The sequence below is a fragment of the Perna viridis genome, chromosome 15, assembly GCF_037379345.1.
Source record: "Perna viridis isolate PV_CMFRI_1.1 ecotype Kerala chromosome 15, ASM3737934v1, whole genome shotgun sequence".
In the NCBI taxonomy this organism is placed as follows: Eukaryota; Metazoa; Mollusca; class Bivalvia; order Mytilida; family Mytilidae; genus Perna; species Perna viridis.
The window spans coordinates 9,103,105-9,122,562 of NC_142459.1; the positions used below are offsets into that span (position 1 = coordinate 9,103,105).

A 19,458-nucleotide genomic window follows, 5' to 3' on the forward strand; every position below is an offset into this window, starting at 1 on the left:
TCTGTGGAAAAAAATGACGCCTATCTAGATTTGTTTTTTTCATATTCAAATTGTCACAATTTTTGAAGAAACTAGTCCTACTAGAATCAAATTAAATCATGAAAATCAATTTTATAATTGTTTTACCATAGGCTAGCCATTTATGTTGAATTAATTTTACCCCTTGCTGTTGATCAGGAAAAAGTTATGCATCAATGCATCATAATGATAAAAATCATAAAATTCAGGGATGTATGGATCAATCTAATAAAGTACTGCCATACATACATCATAAAGTCGTATAAACAGGTCTGACTTGACACATGTTTTGTTTTCGCGGAATGCACTCTTCAACATACACATACACGAAGACAGCTGTTCCTTTTGACAAAATTACATGTACATTTTGTACTCTGAACTGTATTTCAAAATCTTGCCAAATTTTAAAAAAAAAGTCTGCCCTAGACATTTTGTTCTCTCAAAAACCTTTCTTTAAATGATCACAAAATAATGTTTTGTCTGTCCACTTTGACAATAGGAATCATATCATTGTAATCAATTACATTTGAAATTATGAGTAATAATAATGTAATAGATTACATTTTTATCCCATGTAATCATGATGTAATTAATTGGATTTGATAAAACAATGATCAAATGGAATTTCCTTGACTTATTTTTTAATAATCCCAAGATGCATTGATTTTAAATTCACAAAATAAATTTTCCAGCTTTAAAAACTGAAGTTGCAGTGGAGCAGTACTATTTGATTTAATCCATCTGTACTTATAGAATAACAACTGAACTTCTATTTTTACCAAGGTAAGTATCGTTTAAGTAGCTGTCTTTGTAAGAATCATGCAAAAACTGAAAAATGTGATTCAATCCAATAAAGGCTTCATATTTTTATTTTTGACCTTAAATTGTTTTATGGGTCTACATTATGAAATGTGTAATTATTTATTCCTACCTGTCTGCTCTTAAGAGATAATCAACATTGAAAATCCAATAGATTCTATTTATTTGAGTGTCATTTACGGAGTTACCTCCCTTAATTTTGAAATCTGCAGCGCATTCTATATAATTATCATCTATGAATCACATTTTGCATGATTCTTAGCTGGAGTACTTCTTAAATAGGTAATTTTGAAATTTGCAGTGCATTCTATATAACTATCATCTATGAATCACATTTTGCATGATTGTTAGCTGGAGTACTTCCTAAATAGGTAATTTTGAAATTTGCAGTGCATTCTATATAATTATCATCTATCAATCACATTTTGCATGATTGTTAGCTGGAGTACTTCCTAAATAGGTAATTTTGAAATTTGCAGTGCATTCTATATAACTATCATCTATGAATAACATTTTGCATGATTGTTAGCTGGAGTACTTCTTAAATAGGTAATTTTGAAATTTGCAGTGCATTCTATATAACTATCATCTATGAATCACATTTTGCATGATTCTTAGCTGGAGTACTTCTTAAATAGGTAATTCCTACTCACTCATCTTTCTCTCGATACAGGAAGATCTATAACGTTAAGTTTAACATTATGTGGACATACTGCATCATATCCTCCCTTACTCTGCATCTGATTCTGCACTGAGGATAACTGAAGTAAAACAAAAATTTTCTTTAAAAGAAGTATAATATACTGTGAATGAACTGTTTTTCGTAAGGTACCAATTTTTGTGGTTTTCATGTATAGTGAAAGCCACAAAACCACAAATTCAAGAATCCACTGACTTGTGTTTCTTCCCTAAACCATGAAAATTGGTATCCAAGAATTAAATATTTTTTTAACAGTACAACACTTATGAGACCAGAAAATAAATTAGCCGTTTTCCCCTTTCAAACTAATTTTCACTATTTTCACGGGGAAATTAAGCGCCAAAAATAGTACCCTACTAAACACCATGTAACTCTTAACATTCTTTTAACCCAGAAAATTGATATTTGCAAATATATTCACTTTACTGAATCCGTGAAAATTAGCAACCATGAAAATCAATAAGTTTACATTTTATTTTGTTGCCTTTCATCATTATTTTTTGTTTATTCTAAGATTAACGCATGGATATACATGCACATGTATTTATACCATTCTTTTTTGTTCAATATCTGTAACTTATTAAGGCACATCTACATGTAATACAAAAGTATGTAACAAAGTTTCATCAAAATCCATCAAATTGTTCCGAAAGTTCATGGACAGAATGAGGGATAAACAGAGAGAAAGATGGACATACAATGAACATTTTTAAAAACTTCCTATAAACAAGATAAGAATGTGGAATTATTTTGGAATTTAAAATGATTCTTTTGCTTTGATAACATCAAGGCAGATACATGCAACTCATTATAGATTGAACATTTTAATGCAGCTTACATTTAATGAGTTTCGAGCTTCCCCAGATCCTATGTGAGCGGTGTGTCGGAATTCTGTGGGGTTGCCGATCATACTGGGATCCAATCGTCGACGCCTCCTCTGGAAAAAAAAACAAAAAAAAACTGGGACACAACTCTTAAAATCATTGGAATGTTTGTATTTAGCATTTCATATCAATCTCATCTAAGCATCAAAGTAACTTGGATTTATTTCATTCAGTTTCAAAGCAAAACTTGATAGGCTTTGGTGAAATTGAATATAATACTAAAAAACTGTTTTTTAAACAACACCTAAAACTTGAGCCAAAAAAGAAATTGTTGTGTCCGGAAAAGCTTTACAATACTGTATGGCAGGTTATTTTGGTGGGTGTAAAATTTGGCATTTGAGGAATAAAGGTACATAAAAATTTTTAAGGGATTCAACAAGGTTGCACTACCTTTTTAAAGGTGGTAGACCTAGTGTAAGGGACACAACTCTTAAAAAATCATTGGAATGTTTGTATCAGCATTTTACATTAAATTCATGTAAGCATCAAAGTAACTTAGATTAATTTCATTCTGTGTCAAATGAAAGCTTGATAGCCTTTGGTAAAATTGAATATGATACAAACATATCACTGATTTCATAAGTTATGGACCTCAGACCACCACTATTTTGAACACCTATACGGTTAAGAGACACAAATTTATTACCAGATCTAGACCTGCCTACCAGTTTTTAGTGGAGTACGAGTTGCTCATTTGCTTTTGTTACTTTGTATGTATGATTTTAGTTACTTTATGTTCTTTGTTGTGTATGTCTATTTTCTATGTCTGGTCTTTGTCTCTGAATTACATTATTTTGATTACCACTAGAACCTTGGTTCCCTTGAATACTCTACCACTCTATACACTTACAGGCTGAGGCTGTTCTGCAATACAGCAGGTAAAACAAAATAGTCCATCTCCCATCATTACAAATGATTATATGATTTATCACAGCTAAAAAACAGTTTTATATTCAGAACAGATCTGAGTCGATCCACCACTTCTTCAATAATTGTGCGTTGTTGTTACCCTTATAATTGAGCTGTCCTTAAGATCCCTTAAAGAAAACAATTCAATAGTGCGAGATATGCTACTGTTCTGTGTGCAAACTTCAGCTATCCTTAAAATTCCTTGTGACAGACTTCTGGTATAAGCACTTCAATATTTGTGACTGGATTTCACACCGTACTATTGGTAACTACCCTTAAGAACACAGAAATACTATTCTCTATAATGCTATGGAATTCTCTGATTTTACGTGTGGAATGTAGAAAGCTTGGAAATTCCTAGAGTTATCTCCCTTCTATCATTTCACAGAAAATTCTTATAAATTCTGAAATAGAAAAATATGACATCAGAAATGTTAGATAGTATCAGTTATTACTAGTTTGTATCTGCAATATTGATTAGGAATACATATCAGGTGTAACTATTTTTATGTGTAAGTATTTGTTTGAATCAGGCAAAATGGGAAAAATCAGAAACATGCATAACAAAAACCCACCGATCTGACAATAAAATATCACTCAAGGATGCTTTCTCTATTTGAAAAGACCATTATTTGATCTCTGCATCTCTGGCTTTGCTCAGAAATTTTTCAATAGAATCTTAGAAAAATGTGGTTTTTGACAGAGTTATCTGCCCTTGAAATGTCCATTTTCAGTGCATTTCATTGAAATTGTAACTCAATGGTCCAGCATGATATGGAAAATCTTGTCTGTTTTCCTTGATTCTGATGGTGCAAATAGTCAAATTACACTATCAAAATGACGTTTTGTTTTTCAATGTTACACCCACTGCCTGATTCTTACAGCGACTGACACTTAATATACAAGATGGGATGTAAAGACATCTGTTACTGTGACGAGTAAATAACAATGGTACAATTTATTCAAAGTATTTTCAAGTACATGTGTTTCTCAAGTGATCCCCTGTCAATTGATGATCTCCACTGAATGACAGGGTTGGGGCTGATTGCTTTCAAATCCAATTAATTACATCATGATTACATGAGATAAAAATGTAATCTATTACATTATTATTACTCATAATTTCAAATGTAATTGATTACAATGATATGATTCCTATTGTCAAAAAGGACAGACAAAACATTATTTTGTGACCATTTAAAGAAAGGTATTTGAGAGAACAAAATGTCTAGGGCAGACTTATCTTTTAAAATTTGGCAAGATTTTGAAATACAGTTCAGAGTACAAAATGTACATGTAATTTTGCCAAAAGGAACAGCTGTCTTTGTGTATGTGTATGTTGAAGAGTGCATTCCGCAAAAACAAAACATGTGTCAAGTCAGACCTGTTTATATGACTTAATGATGTATGTTTGGCAGTACTTTATAAAACTGATCCATACATCCCTGAATTTTATGATTTTTAACATTGTAAGTATTGTTGAAAGATTCTCTGTAGAGCGTAATTAACAGTCAAATTCATAGATAATATACAGAATCCCTATCCTGAAAATTTAAGACCTTCTGTCCCTGACCACCCTTCTCCCTTCCTAATTTCCTTATTTATTTATTTATTCCTACAAAAGGGCCCACAAGGGCAACATGAGAGTAAAAAACAATATAAATTTAGATAAACTGCAGGAAAGAAGTTTCTTGATTAATAAAACAAGAAATCTGTGAGCTATTGAAAGTAGTGATACCCTGTTTTCAAACATGATATAGGAAAAATAAACTAAGTCCTTGGTGAACAGGAAGTTGTAGTTGAATTTTTCAAAAAAAAATGGATCCCTGTCAAATGGCATACCTACAGGAAGAATGTGTTTAAATTTCAAGTCACTTTGATGAATTAAGTTGATGAGAAACTGTGAGCAAAAAAACTACTGTGAAAGTTTCGTGGATGCCAATTTTTGTGTATTGAGGAAAATACACAAGTTTGTGAATTCTTGAATTCCTGGTTTTGTGGTTTTCAGTATACACATCAATGGAAATCTCTTCTACTTTGGGAACCAAATTTCGTGGTTTGGCAATGAAAACCATGAAAATTGGCATACCCACAAATAATAGTACCTTCACAGACACAGACACAGACAGACAAGGTTAAAACAGTATACCACTCACGTTCGAGCAGGGGTATAAAAATTAACATACTAATTAGTTAAATAGTTAAATTGCCCCAGGCAGGTCCGGGTGTCAAAAGAATAGGCCTGCAACAGCGCTAAGCTTGTTGTAAAAGGTGACTAAATAGTGCTCAGAACCCTAGCCGCCCCATGCTAGTCCGGGTGTCAAAAGAATAAGCCTGCAGCAGTGCTAAGCTTGTCGTAAAAGGCGACTAAATAGTGCTCAGAAACCTAGCCGGGACCAGTCCAGGTCCGGATGTCAAAAGAATAAGCCTGCAGCAGTGCCAAGCTTGTCGTAAAAGGCAACTAAATAGTGCTCAGTACCTTAGCAGGGGGCTAGGGCACTCTGCTCACAGAGCAACTGGGTTGTGTGCCCCAGGTGGTGGAATGGGGTGGGGTACCCCTGGTAGGTTACATGCTGCAGTTGTCAGGCTATAATATGGAAAACCTGACCGCAGACCATAGTGGTGCACCATGTTGGGAAAGATGCCACGTTCCTCGCACATTAAAAAAACCCTACTGTGGTATTCTCCCAGAATAGGAACCATAGGGCTAAATTGCCTGACCCTACCCACCTATCCCCATTTCCTTTGGCAATCAAAATTTGTCGACACATTATCCTTGTGTCCCATCCCATTTTTCATTTCATTATCATTTCATGTTCATTTTATCATCCACTTCATGTTCATTGGCTGAATATAGCTGAAATATTGCTGCTCGGACGTTAAACCCTAAGAAACAAACAAATCATTTAACACAATGAGATAAAAATGCTCAATGTCTATATTTAAGAGCTTTGACATCATATCATAAGATACAAATACAAAATGTACATGTATCACTAAATGCCGGTAAATAGAACACCTACTAATATAATCTACAAGTACATGTATCATAACACTGAGGATGTACATACATGTACATGTATCAGACAATAAACAAATATTATTTATATCCAGTGAGTAATAGCTACAAGATACTAATCCACATGTACATGTATCATAATACCAGATTTACATACATGTACTAATATTAGACAATACACAAATACAAAATGAAAAATATTTATATCCAGTGTGTAATAGTCTGAAGTTCATGTTCATCAGTGACATATAGAAATATACATTATTCATGAACATTTACTGAAAGACAATTCAATATTACATGACTTTTTTCCAGTTCAAAAGTTCAGGTTTTCTGTATTATAGCCTGACAACCCCAGCATGTAACCTACCAGGGGTACCCCACCCCATTCCACCACCTGGGGCACACAACCCAGTTGCTCGGTGGGCAGAGCGCCCTAGCCCCCTGCTAAGGTACTGAGCACTATTTAGTTGCCTTTATGACAAGCTTAGCGCTGCTGCAGGCTAATTCTTTTGACACACGGACCTGCACAGGTGACTTTTTTCCAGTTCTAAAGTAGTGTTCCCATCAGTTTTTTATTGGTAATTTTTTATTCAGCTCATGCAGTGTTTCTCCCATAGACTCAATGTAAAAAATGTATACTGAATTAAAAAAAAAATCTCTACCTACCTACCCTATTTGTTCAAAGATATATAGGAATAACCCATATCACTATCTGATACAATTACATTAAAACTCATGAACATGAACTTAAAAAGAATTCAATATCATGTGACTTCTTATTTTTATTGCATAGCAGTTTTAAGTTAAGGCTTTCACCAGTAAAATCCAAATGATGATGAAATTTACAACAATTAAAACCTGCTTCCCAAACTTAATGAATCTTTTCTGATATTCAAGATCTCTACTTGACAAAGAGAAAGTGGAACCTAATAAACAGTTTCAGTCTCCATGCACAAAATCAAATAGCAAAGTGGACTCCTGGGATCGATTTCACAAAAAATCAGGACTCCTGGGGTCGATTTCACAAAAATCATAAGTGTAAAGTTGATCATAAGCAATGACATCACAACCTAAAATAGCATTGTGACATCAAAATTCAGATTAATTTCACACTTACGACTATTTGTGAAACCGACGCCTGTAGAACACTGCCGATAGGCATTTCATGTTATAATGATATACAGTTTCTAGCAAAAAGGGAAACTATTCAAGTATGGAATTCTTGTTCTCTTAACAGAAATGCATGTCTTTGATACTTTTATCATCTAGTAGACTGACATTTAATCTAGTAAAAATCCCTATCATAAACACTGTTGAAATAACATTGGAAAAATTCATTGTAATCTTTGAAAAATATACATAAATATACTTTTCTTGGAAAAAGGTGGTCGGTAGATATAACACCTATTATACATCAAAACAAAACCATTATGTCATTAACAATACACAAATAAAATTACTTAGATTCTCATTCCGTCTCGCCCCTAAAAAAATGACAAAAATAAAAAATTGGGGGGTGGGTGGGTGGTATTTCAAAATCAGGATTTTTTTGGTGTCAGTTTCTAGTATGGAGATACTATAACACACAAATCTTTCATTTCTTGATGACTAAGACAATGTTTCTTTTCATGCAACTGATTTGGCTGTGGATTAAGAACATATTCATACTCCAGATAGTTTAATTAGGCTAGCAAATATCTGGTAAAAAAAAAATAATAACAAAATTAAAATCCTCCGACAAGCCCAATATTTTTTGTGAATGTTGGATGAAAATCTACCATTCAAATATACTTGGCCTGATAGGAAATAGTGTTTAAGCATACTTACAAATACATGAAATACTGCGAAATACCTTAACTATCAAATATTTCAAAATCTTCTATTAAACACATGTTAATACTCCTCCATGTACAAGATTACCTTCTCGAAAATAAAGATTAACTTTTATTTACATCATAAAATCACATGTCATTTTATTTTATGTAAATACATGCATGATAAAAATAGAACAGAGATGCTAAAAATAAATTGGGGATTTTTTAGGAAAAGGTGTCTGTGTGTGATGACCATATTTAGGCCCTTGTACTTAAATTTATTTTCTTGTACTGTATTTCTCTATTTAATTTTTTTTTCTGCTACAATATTTCATTTTAAAGTGGAATTTATTAACATTGGTTTATCAATCCTTTTGCAGAAATATCAAACATTTCAGGATGAGAACATCTGATCAATGGAACTGACCCTGCTTTGAACTAATCCAACACACCAAGCCCCAGGTACATATACATGTACGCATGACACTCCGATAGGACACAAAATTCTGACTTTAAGCCAACTAGTGAACAATCTTTCTTCTATATCCCAGACAATTTTAAAGTCGTCTGTATGAATTGGCATAGGATACAACCTACAACCTTCAGCACTGGCGGCAGGCATTCTAGCTAAGACGACCGAGACAGTTAAAAGCAAAATTAATGATTGAACACAAGAGCTTATATTTCAATGGAAAAACATACAAATGAAAACAGAGAAAAACAATCAACGAAACACATAAACAGAGCCAGGGGGAAGATATTTTCCCAATCCTTTGGTTGAATTATTGAGTAACTCAGACAGAAAGTCTCCAGGGTTGGATTCTCACAAACCCCCAATCCTTTTGTTTTAAAATTTAGTTAAATTTGTGTAAAATTTGACAAAAATGAGGCAATGATAGCCTCGATCCCCCATTTTTGATAAACTCTGGATTATTCTGATCCATAAAAAAAATAAAATGAAGGCACAAATCATTTGCTAATTCTAGAAACTGTGCTGAAAATGATGTTTCCTGTACAAAAGTGGATCACATAAAGGAAGGAAGAAGCAGATATTCTCATGTCTTAAAGATGCATGGTATCCATAATTTTTAAATAATGGCCTAAAAGAAAGTAGTGATCCAAATAATTTGATGAAACATCACACTCCGACTAAATGAATGTTAAATGATCAGGATGTACTGTATTTCAGAATAAATTACTTCTCGAAAGAATAATAGATTATATTCAGTCATATACAGGTTTGCATACAAGTATATAAACCTTGAAACTTGAAGACATCAGAAAGGGAGACAATTTTCTTAATCAAAATGTTGCGACTAGTTTTCTAACAGTGACATTCAACTTCCTTAAATAGTTATATAATTTATAAATCAATCCTATCTTTTGAGTGCAGGGGTTTTATTATTTTTTTCGCAACGCAGATACCTTTGGTTTTGTAGGAGGTACCAGTACTTTTTATCATTTTGTTTAATGAACATGTATGAAATTTATAATTCTGGAGGTACGTTTCAGTAGTTTAGAAGGGAAAAAGTACCTGGTACTGCCTCTTAATGAAAGGCCTGTGAGCGTTAATCAATGCAAAATGTTCACATTTCCCCCTTATCATTTCTCATAAAAATTTATATTCGAAAAACAAGAGTTTAATCTCCCAAGTAAATTCACTTTTAAGTATTTTGTAATCAGTAAAAAAGACAAGATTTTCATCACATTTTAATAAAAAGAATTATTACTTCATAAAACTACACTGCAAAATGAATAATTCAAGGGCAGATAATTCTGCTATAAGCAATATCCAGGTACAAAAGAGTAATCAAGGAAACAAAGATTCTAGCGGAAATCAAAAGAATGTAATCCTGGGAACAAAGACCAGACAAGGAAAACAGACAAACACAACAAAGAACATAAAATAACCAAAATAATACATACAAAGTAACAAAAGTAAATGAGCACCCATTAAAAACTAAGAGCATGGACCATGTGCACCGGTAGGGTAAGTGTCCGCTGCATATTATAAAATGTATTCTATTGAAAAAATTATGTTTATGGCAATTCTGCAGAAAATGGTGGTTAATCATAAAACAGAATGTCAAAGATCGACATGATTCAGATTAAACAATATTTGCCTGATTCTTAATTACATTTATACTTAATTGACCCACAGCAACTTATCAACTTCACTCTCTATTGTTGCTGTGTAATTATCAAGAGGTTTTTATAAGTATGATTAAGCATCTACTTTTACAAGCTTTAAGAATCAATTTCACTAATACATTTTTTTCTTGGTGTAATCAATGGTAACCATGTGACTGCCAACCCTCATTTAAATTCATACACATTTATTCATATACAGATTAATAGATTTTAAATAGAATAAAATAACAACGTTCCAATGTCCCCTGCGTAGAAAGAAACATTTCAACCAATAAATTGCCTTCTTTATTAGTGTAAACTTTAAATTTTCTAAGTCCAAGGGCCATAATTTCTGTAAAAATCAGTCAACCATAACCAAAGTTGAACTTAATCTGTTTCTCTTCATAATAAGGCTACATACCAAAAACAAATTTATTTGGTAGGAGCTTTACACAAAAAAAGTGTAAAAAACTCTTACAGACGGACGGACGCCTGGTACTTCCATGTCCTCCTGTGACACGTAGCAGGGAACAATAAAACATAAATGATAGTTTAATACATACATGTACATGAATCATATGGTAAACAAGGGTACCTATAAACAACTGATTTATTATACCATAAAGTAAATATTTGAAATAAAAATAGATTTTTTAGCTGTTAAATGCAATGTCTGATGCATTATAAACAGAAAAAAACAATGATGTACTTTTTTGTAAAGTGTATCCAGGCTTAAAGGTTATTACATGTGTGTGTAATTGGAAAAATTATCAGGCCAATAGGTATTCCATCAAGATTTAAAAACACAATTTGCCTGTGATACGCAGAAGTACTTATAAATATGGGTATATTTAATACCTTTTTGTGATTGATTAATTTTGATTTTATGCAAGGGTTTAAGTGAGCTTTCAAGTGAAATAAGTTCAGGACTTTTTTTTAAAATTTCAAATGAAAGGCCCTCTTGAGGAAAATGAAAGGTCCTCAATAAAGTTTCAGCACTGAAGATTGGAAGTCCAGGACCTACAAATAAAAAAGAACTCAAAGGTCCTGGTTAAAAAATTGAGGGTCTGGGATTTTTACTACTAGAAATGTGAACCCACATTAAACTCTGAGGCCACATTTTTTACGCTTTCCAGTTCAAGAATGTGACAAAATTAACAGACCATGCTTTGTACTAGTCCAACACAGTAAGCAGGATTTTTAATGTGCTAATTTACAGGAGCAACAAGCCATAATAAAGCATAGCATCCACAAAGTCTCTACATATTGATTCCAAGCCAACCAGTGGTTCATTTTAAGGAGGTAGACCTAGGGTAAGGGACACAACCCATACAAACCATCGGAACGTTTGTATTCAGCATTTTACATCAATGTCATGTAAGCATCAAAGTAACTAAGATTAATTTCATTCTGTATCAAATGAAAGCTTAATAGCCTTTGGTGAAATTGAATATGATACAAACATATCACTGACTTCATGACTTATGTCCCTCACCCTAGGTCTACCTCCTTAATTCGTTTATCTTGTATGCTTGACTAAGAAGCAGTGGCTATCAATTTCAAGTCATTAGTATGACATGTTCAAGAGTTCAACCCACAAGTTTAGAATTCAAGGCGAGTGTGCTTTCTTGAGAAATCAGAAGCAGTTTACAAGGTATATTAAACAGTAGAAATACATGTATTTACAAGTAAATGAACATAAACACTCTGAAGTTCAGTTTGAACATCCGTTGCCCAGAGTTTTTGCATATTAGTGTCTTATTTTGTTAAGGTATAGAAGAAGGTAATTTTTGCAGGGTGCTAATTTTGGCATATTTTAGCAGTCTGTATAAAAACACAAAAATAAATTCCAAGAAATATTTACTTTTGGCTTAAGTACTTCATGCACCACTAAGCATCCATCAAAATAAGAAATGCAATAAATATACCTTTTTGCCTAAAAATTACAAAAATTTACTCACCAAAATAATCAGCCATATGATATTACCTTTTATAAATACTCATAAAAGTTTGGTTGCCCTAATTGCACCAACAAAGAAACACTTACCACATCAACTTCTTTAAGATTTATCACATTTAAAAAAATTATGTATTTTTACTAAAAAGTTTTGTGAAAAAAAGAACATTTCAAAGAAATTTAGGAGATTCAAATTCTAAAGTTAACAATGATTGAAGAAAAAAAAACTGATTTAAAAGAACGATTTAGAACAAACCCCTTTTCACCTAAACTCCTACCATGGTGAAGCTAAAAAAAAATACTGATTCAATCACTTTTATGAACATCAAATGCATTACATAGATTGTAGATATACACAAAACACACAAAGATCAAATATTGTAATCTAAAAAACTTCTGTCACAGTCAGGGGCAGATAACTCTAATCTCCATTTAATTAATACATAGATAAAAGTGGGAATTACCGCCATCATATGTCATGTAGACAATTTGTTTCTGTGTATTTATGTGTCATATATAACATTAATAATCAGGCTCCATCAACATCAACAAGCTCTTTAACTAAACAAAGTACTGCAAGTACAGTTAATCTGATAAACAATTTTCTTACAAAATCTATACCACTGAAAATATGCGGTGAAGTGGCTTATCTAGAGATTATGAAAAAAAGGGGGAGGTGTTACAATAATCTGATAAACGAATTACTTGCAGATATATTTCAGTGAAAATATGCAGAGAAGCAGCTGATCTGGGGATTATTCAAAAAGGAAGAGGTGTTAGACAGAAATAATTTATCATTGAAAGTGAAAGCTCCTAGAAAATTATGCAGATCAATTGCTTTGGAAAAAGGGGAGATAAAAAGATGCCCTCATATTCTCCTAGGGCACAGAATATACACAAGCTCTTAAGTTAAATGGGTTATCTCACTTTTAATGCACTTTAAAATAATCCTGCATATCTTTTTGATATGATGTAACCAACATACATGTAAAGTTTCATCAAAATCAATAAAATGGTTCAAAAGGAGTTGCCCTTCAAAAGTAAACAGACAGATGGACAGATGAATAGACAAAGTGTTCCAATGGGTTTCTACTTTTAAGAGTTTAGATTGGTAGTAGTCAGAGGTTGTGAATCTCAATTTATGACCCACAACAAATGAAATTTCATTTACCTGTGTCTTGGACCTTTAACCCTAATTTTTTATGGACACTTTATATGTACATGTATGTTGACTTTTCATTTCCTTCAATTACACTGGTGGTTTGAAACTTTGAGAAGTATACAGAGCTTCCACTTATGAAAGAAAATTTGAACCTTTGCAGTTTCTCATTACACTTTAGTCTATACTAACAGATAAAATAATCTCACCAGACCTTTGCAATAATATTGCTATTATGTACATCATGAAAGAGATCCTGACTCATGTACCTTTTATTAAATTTAATTGGACTAAACTCATGAAAAGTGTCTAAACATGCTATAAGAATAACACATCAAGAACAATCTGCCAGTCTTATCATGATAAAGGAACACTTCATGGCCAAAATTTCAAAGCTGACCAAACATAAAAACTTCATTAAAATGGAATCTTATCAAGCCCATCTCTTAGTACCTAAGCCAAAAGTTTACATATCAAACATCATATCATCATAAGACATATTTTCAAACTACTACAAAACATCTGTTGTTTTTACTTGGGTGATGGCCGATGTGATCTCATCAGCAACAGCTTGGAGAAAAAATGGTATGTGCTAAATCTGTGGATGACCAGAAAGGAATGGAACTGGCTGTTAATTTAAAGAACGTTTCAAATCTACTTAAATATGTATGTGTTTGACTTTGAAATTATTTCACCAAACATTTGAAATAATATATATCAGCAAAAGTATCAAGCACTAATAGATACTTGTACATGTATTTATAATTTTGTTCACTTTAAAATCAGCTATATGCATTCATTTGAACTGAAAAAAATGTATAAATCATTTTTCCATCCTAAACCATTAAATTATATCTGAAATACTTTCACCAACATGAAACTCAGCCATGCCAGTAATATACTTCCATACCATATTTTAGCTCCAGCCAAAAAAAGCATGAATACTATAAAATTCAACTTGACTTGTTTAGGTTAAAAGCCACATCTTTTAACCTATCAGTCATTGTAATGCTATGATTGAAATTTCACAACTTAACCACATGACACAAATTCCAACTGTAGGTCAATACTGATACACACTGAGTCTTTACTGTACATACATTGCAGTGTACTTACATTCATTTCATCACTTATTGAATCAAACCACACATAGGATTGATTCTTTATAAATTTGTCAAGATTGGATTTTTTAGTATCAATTTCAAGGGTTTTACCTAAATAATTTCCTTTAGTAGCCCACAGTTGAAATATACAATGTGATGTTGCCCTCCCCCCCAAGTTGAAATATACAATGTAGTGTTGCCCACAGTTGAAATATACAATGTAGTGTAGCCCACATTTGAAATATACAATGTACAATGTAGTGTTGTTCACAGTTGAAATATACAATGTAGTGTAGCCCACACTTGAAATATACAATGAAGTGTGTCCTACAACTGAAATATACAAAGTAGTGTTGCCCACAGTTGAAATATACAATGTAGTATCCCACTAAAACTCTACATGTAGAGTAGAAGGTTTAGGTAGCCTACACTAAATTGTAGGGGATATATCGGCTAATGAGGGACTGCAAAGTCCAAATCCTGAATTTGGGAAAAGGGTAACTTCTGTACATTGCCAATGCTGTTTCACATACCCAATATACAGAAATATCATACCATCACCGTGTATAGAAAGTAGAAAAGCAGTTGCTAAGGAATATAATGTATATACAATTAATACCAGAACAATGTACTTTTACAATAGTGATATACATGTACATTGTATAATACTGAAAAATTAATTATGTATGATATTTTTCATCAACTATAACATACCATCAGATACCTTATATCCAGAACAACATCTTTAATTCATCTCATATGTACAACGTTAGTGTAGTATAACATGATTACTTCTGATTAGTTTTCCATCTTTCTTATGAACTCTATCATTTCACAGAACATGCAACAAGTCTCTTTGTATTATTGTATACAATATATACTGTATGTTGAATTCAAGATATTGTTTTTTTTTAAATCTAAAACAACACTAGATTATGTTTTTTCTGTAATTTACAAAAATAATTTATGATTTTCCTTGGAGCAACAAGGCTACAAAATTTCAAAAATCTTGAATATAGTCATTACATAATTCCATGAGCTACAATTATACACCTTTATACCAGGTGGTAGAAAACAACTGCAAACAAATTTTAAGAGGGAATTCGAAATTAGGAGTGAGGATCCAAACTATTATTCCTAATTGGTCAGAATTCACTCCCAAAAAAGCATGAAATCAACATGGTTTTCTTACAGAAATTGGGGGGGGGGGTCCCAACATCCAGAAGTCATAACTCCCCCCTCAGGGAACAGCCACTGAATTTCTCAACCTTAACAAAAGATTTTTTGTAACAAACAAAACATTTAATAAACAATAGTTGACTTTTAATAAAAAAAAAAGTGATACATATCTCAAAATTACCGAAAAAGTTAACACACAAACTTACAATAATCCTAAATATAATTTAATATCCGTCATATGATCACAGGTATTTGGTTAATCACATGCATTGATCCATAAAAAATCCAGCAAGAAACTCACCGTCCTTCAAATATATATATAATCCATTTTAGCCTCCTAAATATCACACACACACTATAGTACAATACCAGGATCACATTATCAATATTAATCTATTATCCATCCCCTTAGAGAAAATATCTACATAGTTTCATTCAAATTGAGATGAGGAAATTGACTTACAAATATGACCTTTGAACTCTGGTGTAATGTTTAGTCAACAAAATAATTAACACCTGTTCATCTTTTGTTTACCTGATGATGTGTATTGCATGAGGTGAGATGTAAACAAGTAAACAACATTGTGTATTACTTAGGATTTTGGCGACAAAATGATTAATCATTACATGTATATGTACCGGTATTAAACGACCTTGGCTGGTGTAATTTGTTACATGTACTTGTAGGCTGAGGTAATTGTGTTTACAACATGACACAAGGTGAAACCTGAATAAACCAGTTACTCAGCAACAAAATTCCCACTTCCCTCAGGGAGCGGGTAGGAAATTAAGGGGCTGTTCATTTGAGGTACGTTGGAGCTATTATCTACAAGTGTATACATGTACATACAGTAACAGACTGCCAATTGTGTGAGGTTTTCCTCCATGTTCATTGAAGATTCATGGGTGGTCTTCAGCAGCTGACATTTTTCATCCCATGGTACATGTACATGTAATCACCATATCCATTCTCCTTTTATACAGATACTATATATTTTTGCCATCTTAGGCAACAACAAAAAATTAAAAGTCTTGTTACCTGCTAGCAGCAAGCAAAAAATAGGGTAGGGGTGTAGGTACATGAAGGTAGTCAAAAATATTTTATTTTTCAAAAACATTTTACATTGAGTTAATGGGGAAACAATGGACTTTGAATTAAAAGAGCAATAAAATGTTTCGGTACCAAAAAAATATTGCCATTGGGTTGTATGGTAGCGGTTGACTTATTTTTTTTAGGCCTAAACAAAAGTTAAAAAGATTTTGTACACATAATTACAGAATGGTATGGTACTTCAAATAGGATATCATAATACTTTATCAGACCCTAAATAGAAAGTCAAATAAAAGAATGATTGGCAGGGTTTGTCTATTGAAGGTAAAAATAAATCTTAGTAATTTAGTGCCTCCTGTAAAACTGCCAGAAGTTAAGTAGTGGTCTTTGTAAGAATCATGCAAAATCTGAAAAATGTGATTCACCCCAAAAAAGGCTACATTTTCATTTTTGTAATTAATTTGCTTTATTGGTCTATACTATGAAATGTGTAATTATTCATTCAAATCTGCCTGCTCTTAGGAGATAATCAACACTGAAAATCCAATAGATTCTATTGTATTTGGGTATTGTTTACAGAGTTATCTACCTTAATTTTGAAATCTACAGTGCATTCTATATACATGTAATTTTTATCTCCTAAGAACATGAGTCATATGAAAAACTGAATGTTAATTTCTATTTACTATGGCAATTCAAACAAAATATCAAAAATAAAAATGTGTAGGCTTTTTTATTAATGAATCAAATTTTGCATGATTCTTAGCTGGAGTGCTACTTAACAGACCAAAATAAGACTGATACAATATTGACATAGCTTGTACTTAAACGTAACATGTACCAATGTTCCTCCTATGTCATTATAGCACTGTACTTTACAGTACTATGATTTCTAAGCACTGTGTTTTAGTAAGAATGCAATATGGGCACTGTGCTATTATGTTGGAGGAAGGCCAAAAGAGCTGTGCTATGCCTGTAACCATGTGTTATCTGTAATTAGTTTTAGTAAGAATGCACTATGGGCACTGTGCTATAATGTTGGAGGAAGGCCAAAAGAGCTGTGCTATGCCAGTAACCACTGTGCTATTCCAAAATTACAGGGAGAACTCTGCAAGTACATGTACATTTCATTGAGGCAAAATTTAACCCAGACAAAATTAGACTTACCAAACTTTTACAGTACTGTTTGAAAAGAGAAATATATTTATCATATATACATCTACAATTAAGAATATCCCAATTGGGATTTACATTTCTAGAAGAAAACACAGGTTGGGATTTACATTTCTAAAAGAAAACACTTGCAGTTTGGGATTTACATTTCTAAAAGAAAACACTTGCAGTTTGGGATTTACTTTCACAGCTCTACTTGTTTATCGCAATGAAAAATGGGTTGTGAATGTAAGTTAATTTGTGTTGATAAAGAGTTCCCACTCCAAAGTGCATAACTGTTATTGTGTGAAATGGTCAGTGTTCTAGGATTTTTCAGAAATTGAGGTTTCCTCGGGAAAAATCCATATAAAATCAACCTTCCCACAGTCAATGACTGCTTTCCTAACAAAACAAATCCTTACAGCATATGAAGTTTTCAACTTGCCACAGGAAAATGTAACTAAGTACCTAATTTTCCCTAACCAAAATTTCACTTGCCCCAGGTAACAGGAAATAGGAATTCTAGAACACTAAAGAGTAATCAAGGGAACCAAGATTCTAAGAGAAATCAAAAGAATGTAATCCAGGGACAAAGACCAGACATGGAAACCAGACAAAACACAACAAAGAACACAAATTAACTAAATTAATACATTGTTGTACATACAAAGTACAAAAGTAAATAAGCAACTCCAACTCAAAGAGCTGAGAGCATGGACCAGGTGCACCGGTAGGGTTAGCACTCCTCTGCTTTCCTGGAAACACCTGCTGAGTTGTTCATAAAAAGTCAAGTCCGCGGTAGATGAAAGAGGAACTATGACACATTGAACAAATCAGTTTTCATGGTGCAGACGGATACACTGTAACTGTGATGTACACATGTATTGTAGCAAGGAGACATCCAGCAAACACAGTGAAACGTAAATGACTTACAGCATTTGGTCTGTCAAAAATTTTCACATTTTCTTGTTTGACTGAAATGGTTAATAGTCTAAATACAATGTATGCTATATGGTAAGACAGATCATAAATGCATTTCATCATGTCATGGATAAAATACAATATGAACATGAAAAATGAAACTGACCATATAAACTTTTTATGAATCCATGAATAATCAGACTCTTTATGACTGCCAGTAAAACTTAAGATACAAAGTTGTCACTATACATGTATATGCAGTTTAAGAAAAGCATACAAGTACCTTGAATATGCTCTGGTAAAACTCCTCAATGAACATGAGAGTCAATGACTCTACCATACATGTACATGCATTGGAATGAAAAAAAGCCATCATTTTGATAGGGTAATTTGACTATTTGCACCATCAGAATCAAGGGAAACAGACAAGATTTTCCATATCATGCTGGGCTATTAAGTTACAATTTCATTGAAATGTACTGAAAATGAACATTTCAAGGGCAGATAACTCTGTCAAAAACTGCAGTTTTCTCTGATTCTATTGAAAAATTTCTGAACAAAGACAATGATTCAGAGATCAAATAATGGTTTTTTCAAATACAGAAAACATCCTTGAGTGATATTTTATTGTCAGATGGGT

At 32.6% G+C, this 19,458-nt stretch overlaps 1 protein-coding gene across 7 annotated transcripts in view; it reads right to left on the reverse strand.

The window, feature by feature from the left end:
• The window catches only part of LOC148596844 (CDC42 small effector protein 2-like), a 37,930-nt gene that overhangs the window by 9,417 nt on the left and 9,055 nt on the right, over nt 1–19,458 (reverse strand). Inside the window, exons 1-4 of one of the 7 annotated variants that reach the window (XM_088563298.1) lie at nt 16,230–16,298; nt 3,272–3,734; nt 2,376–2,474; nt 1,491–1,598 (exon numbers count right to left, since the gene is read on the reverse strand). In XM_088563298.1, the coding sequence (XP_088419424.1) occupies nt 1,491–1,598; nt 2,376–2,474; nt 3,272–3,328 (264 nt within the window). In that variant the 5' untranslated portion in view covers nt 3,329–3,734; nt 16,230–16,298. Of the gene's footprint in view, nt 1–1,490; nt 1,599–2,375; nt 2,475–3,271; nt 3,735–8,179; nt 8,333–15,900; nt 16,299–19,458 lie in introns of those variants that run through there. The other 6 variants (XM_088563296.1, XM_088563294.1, XM_088563295.1 and 3 more) reach the window with 6 other exon arrangements.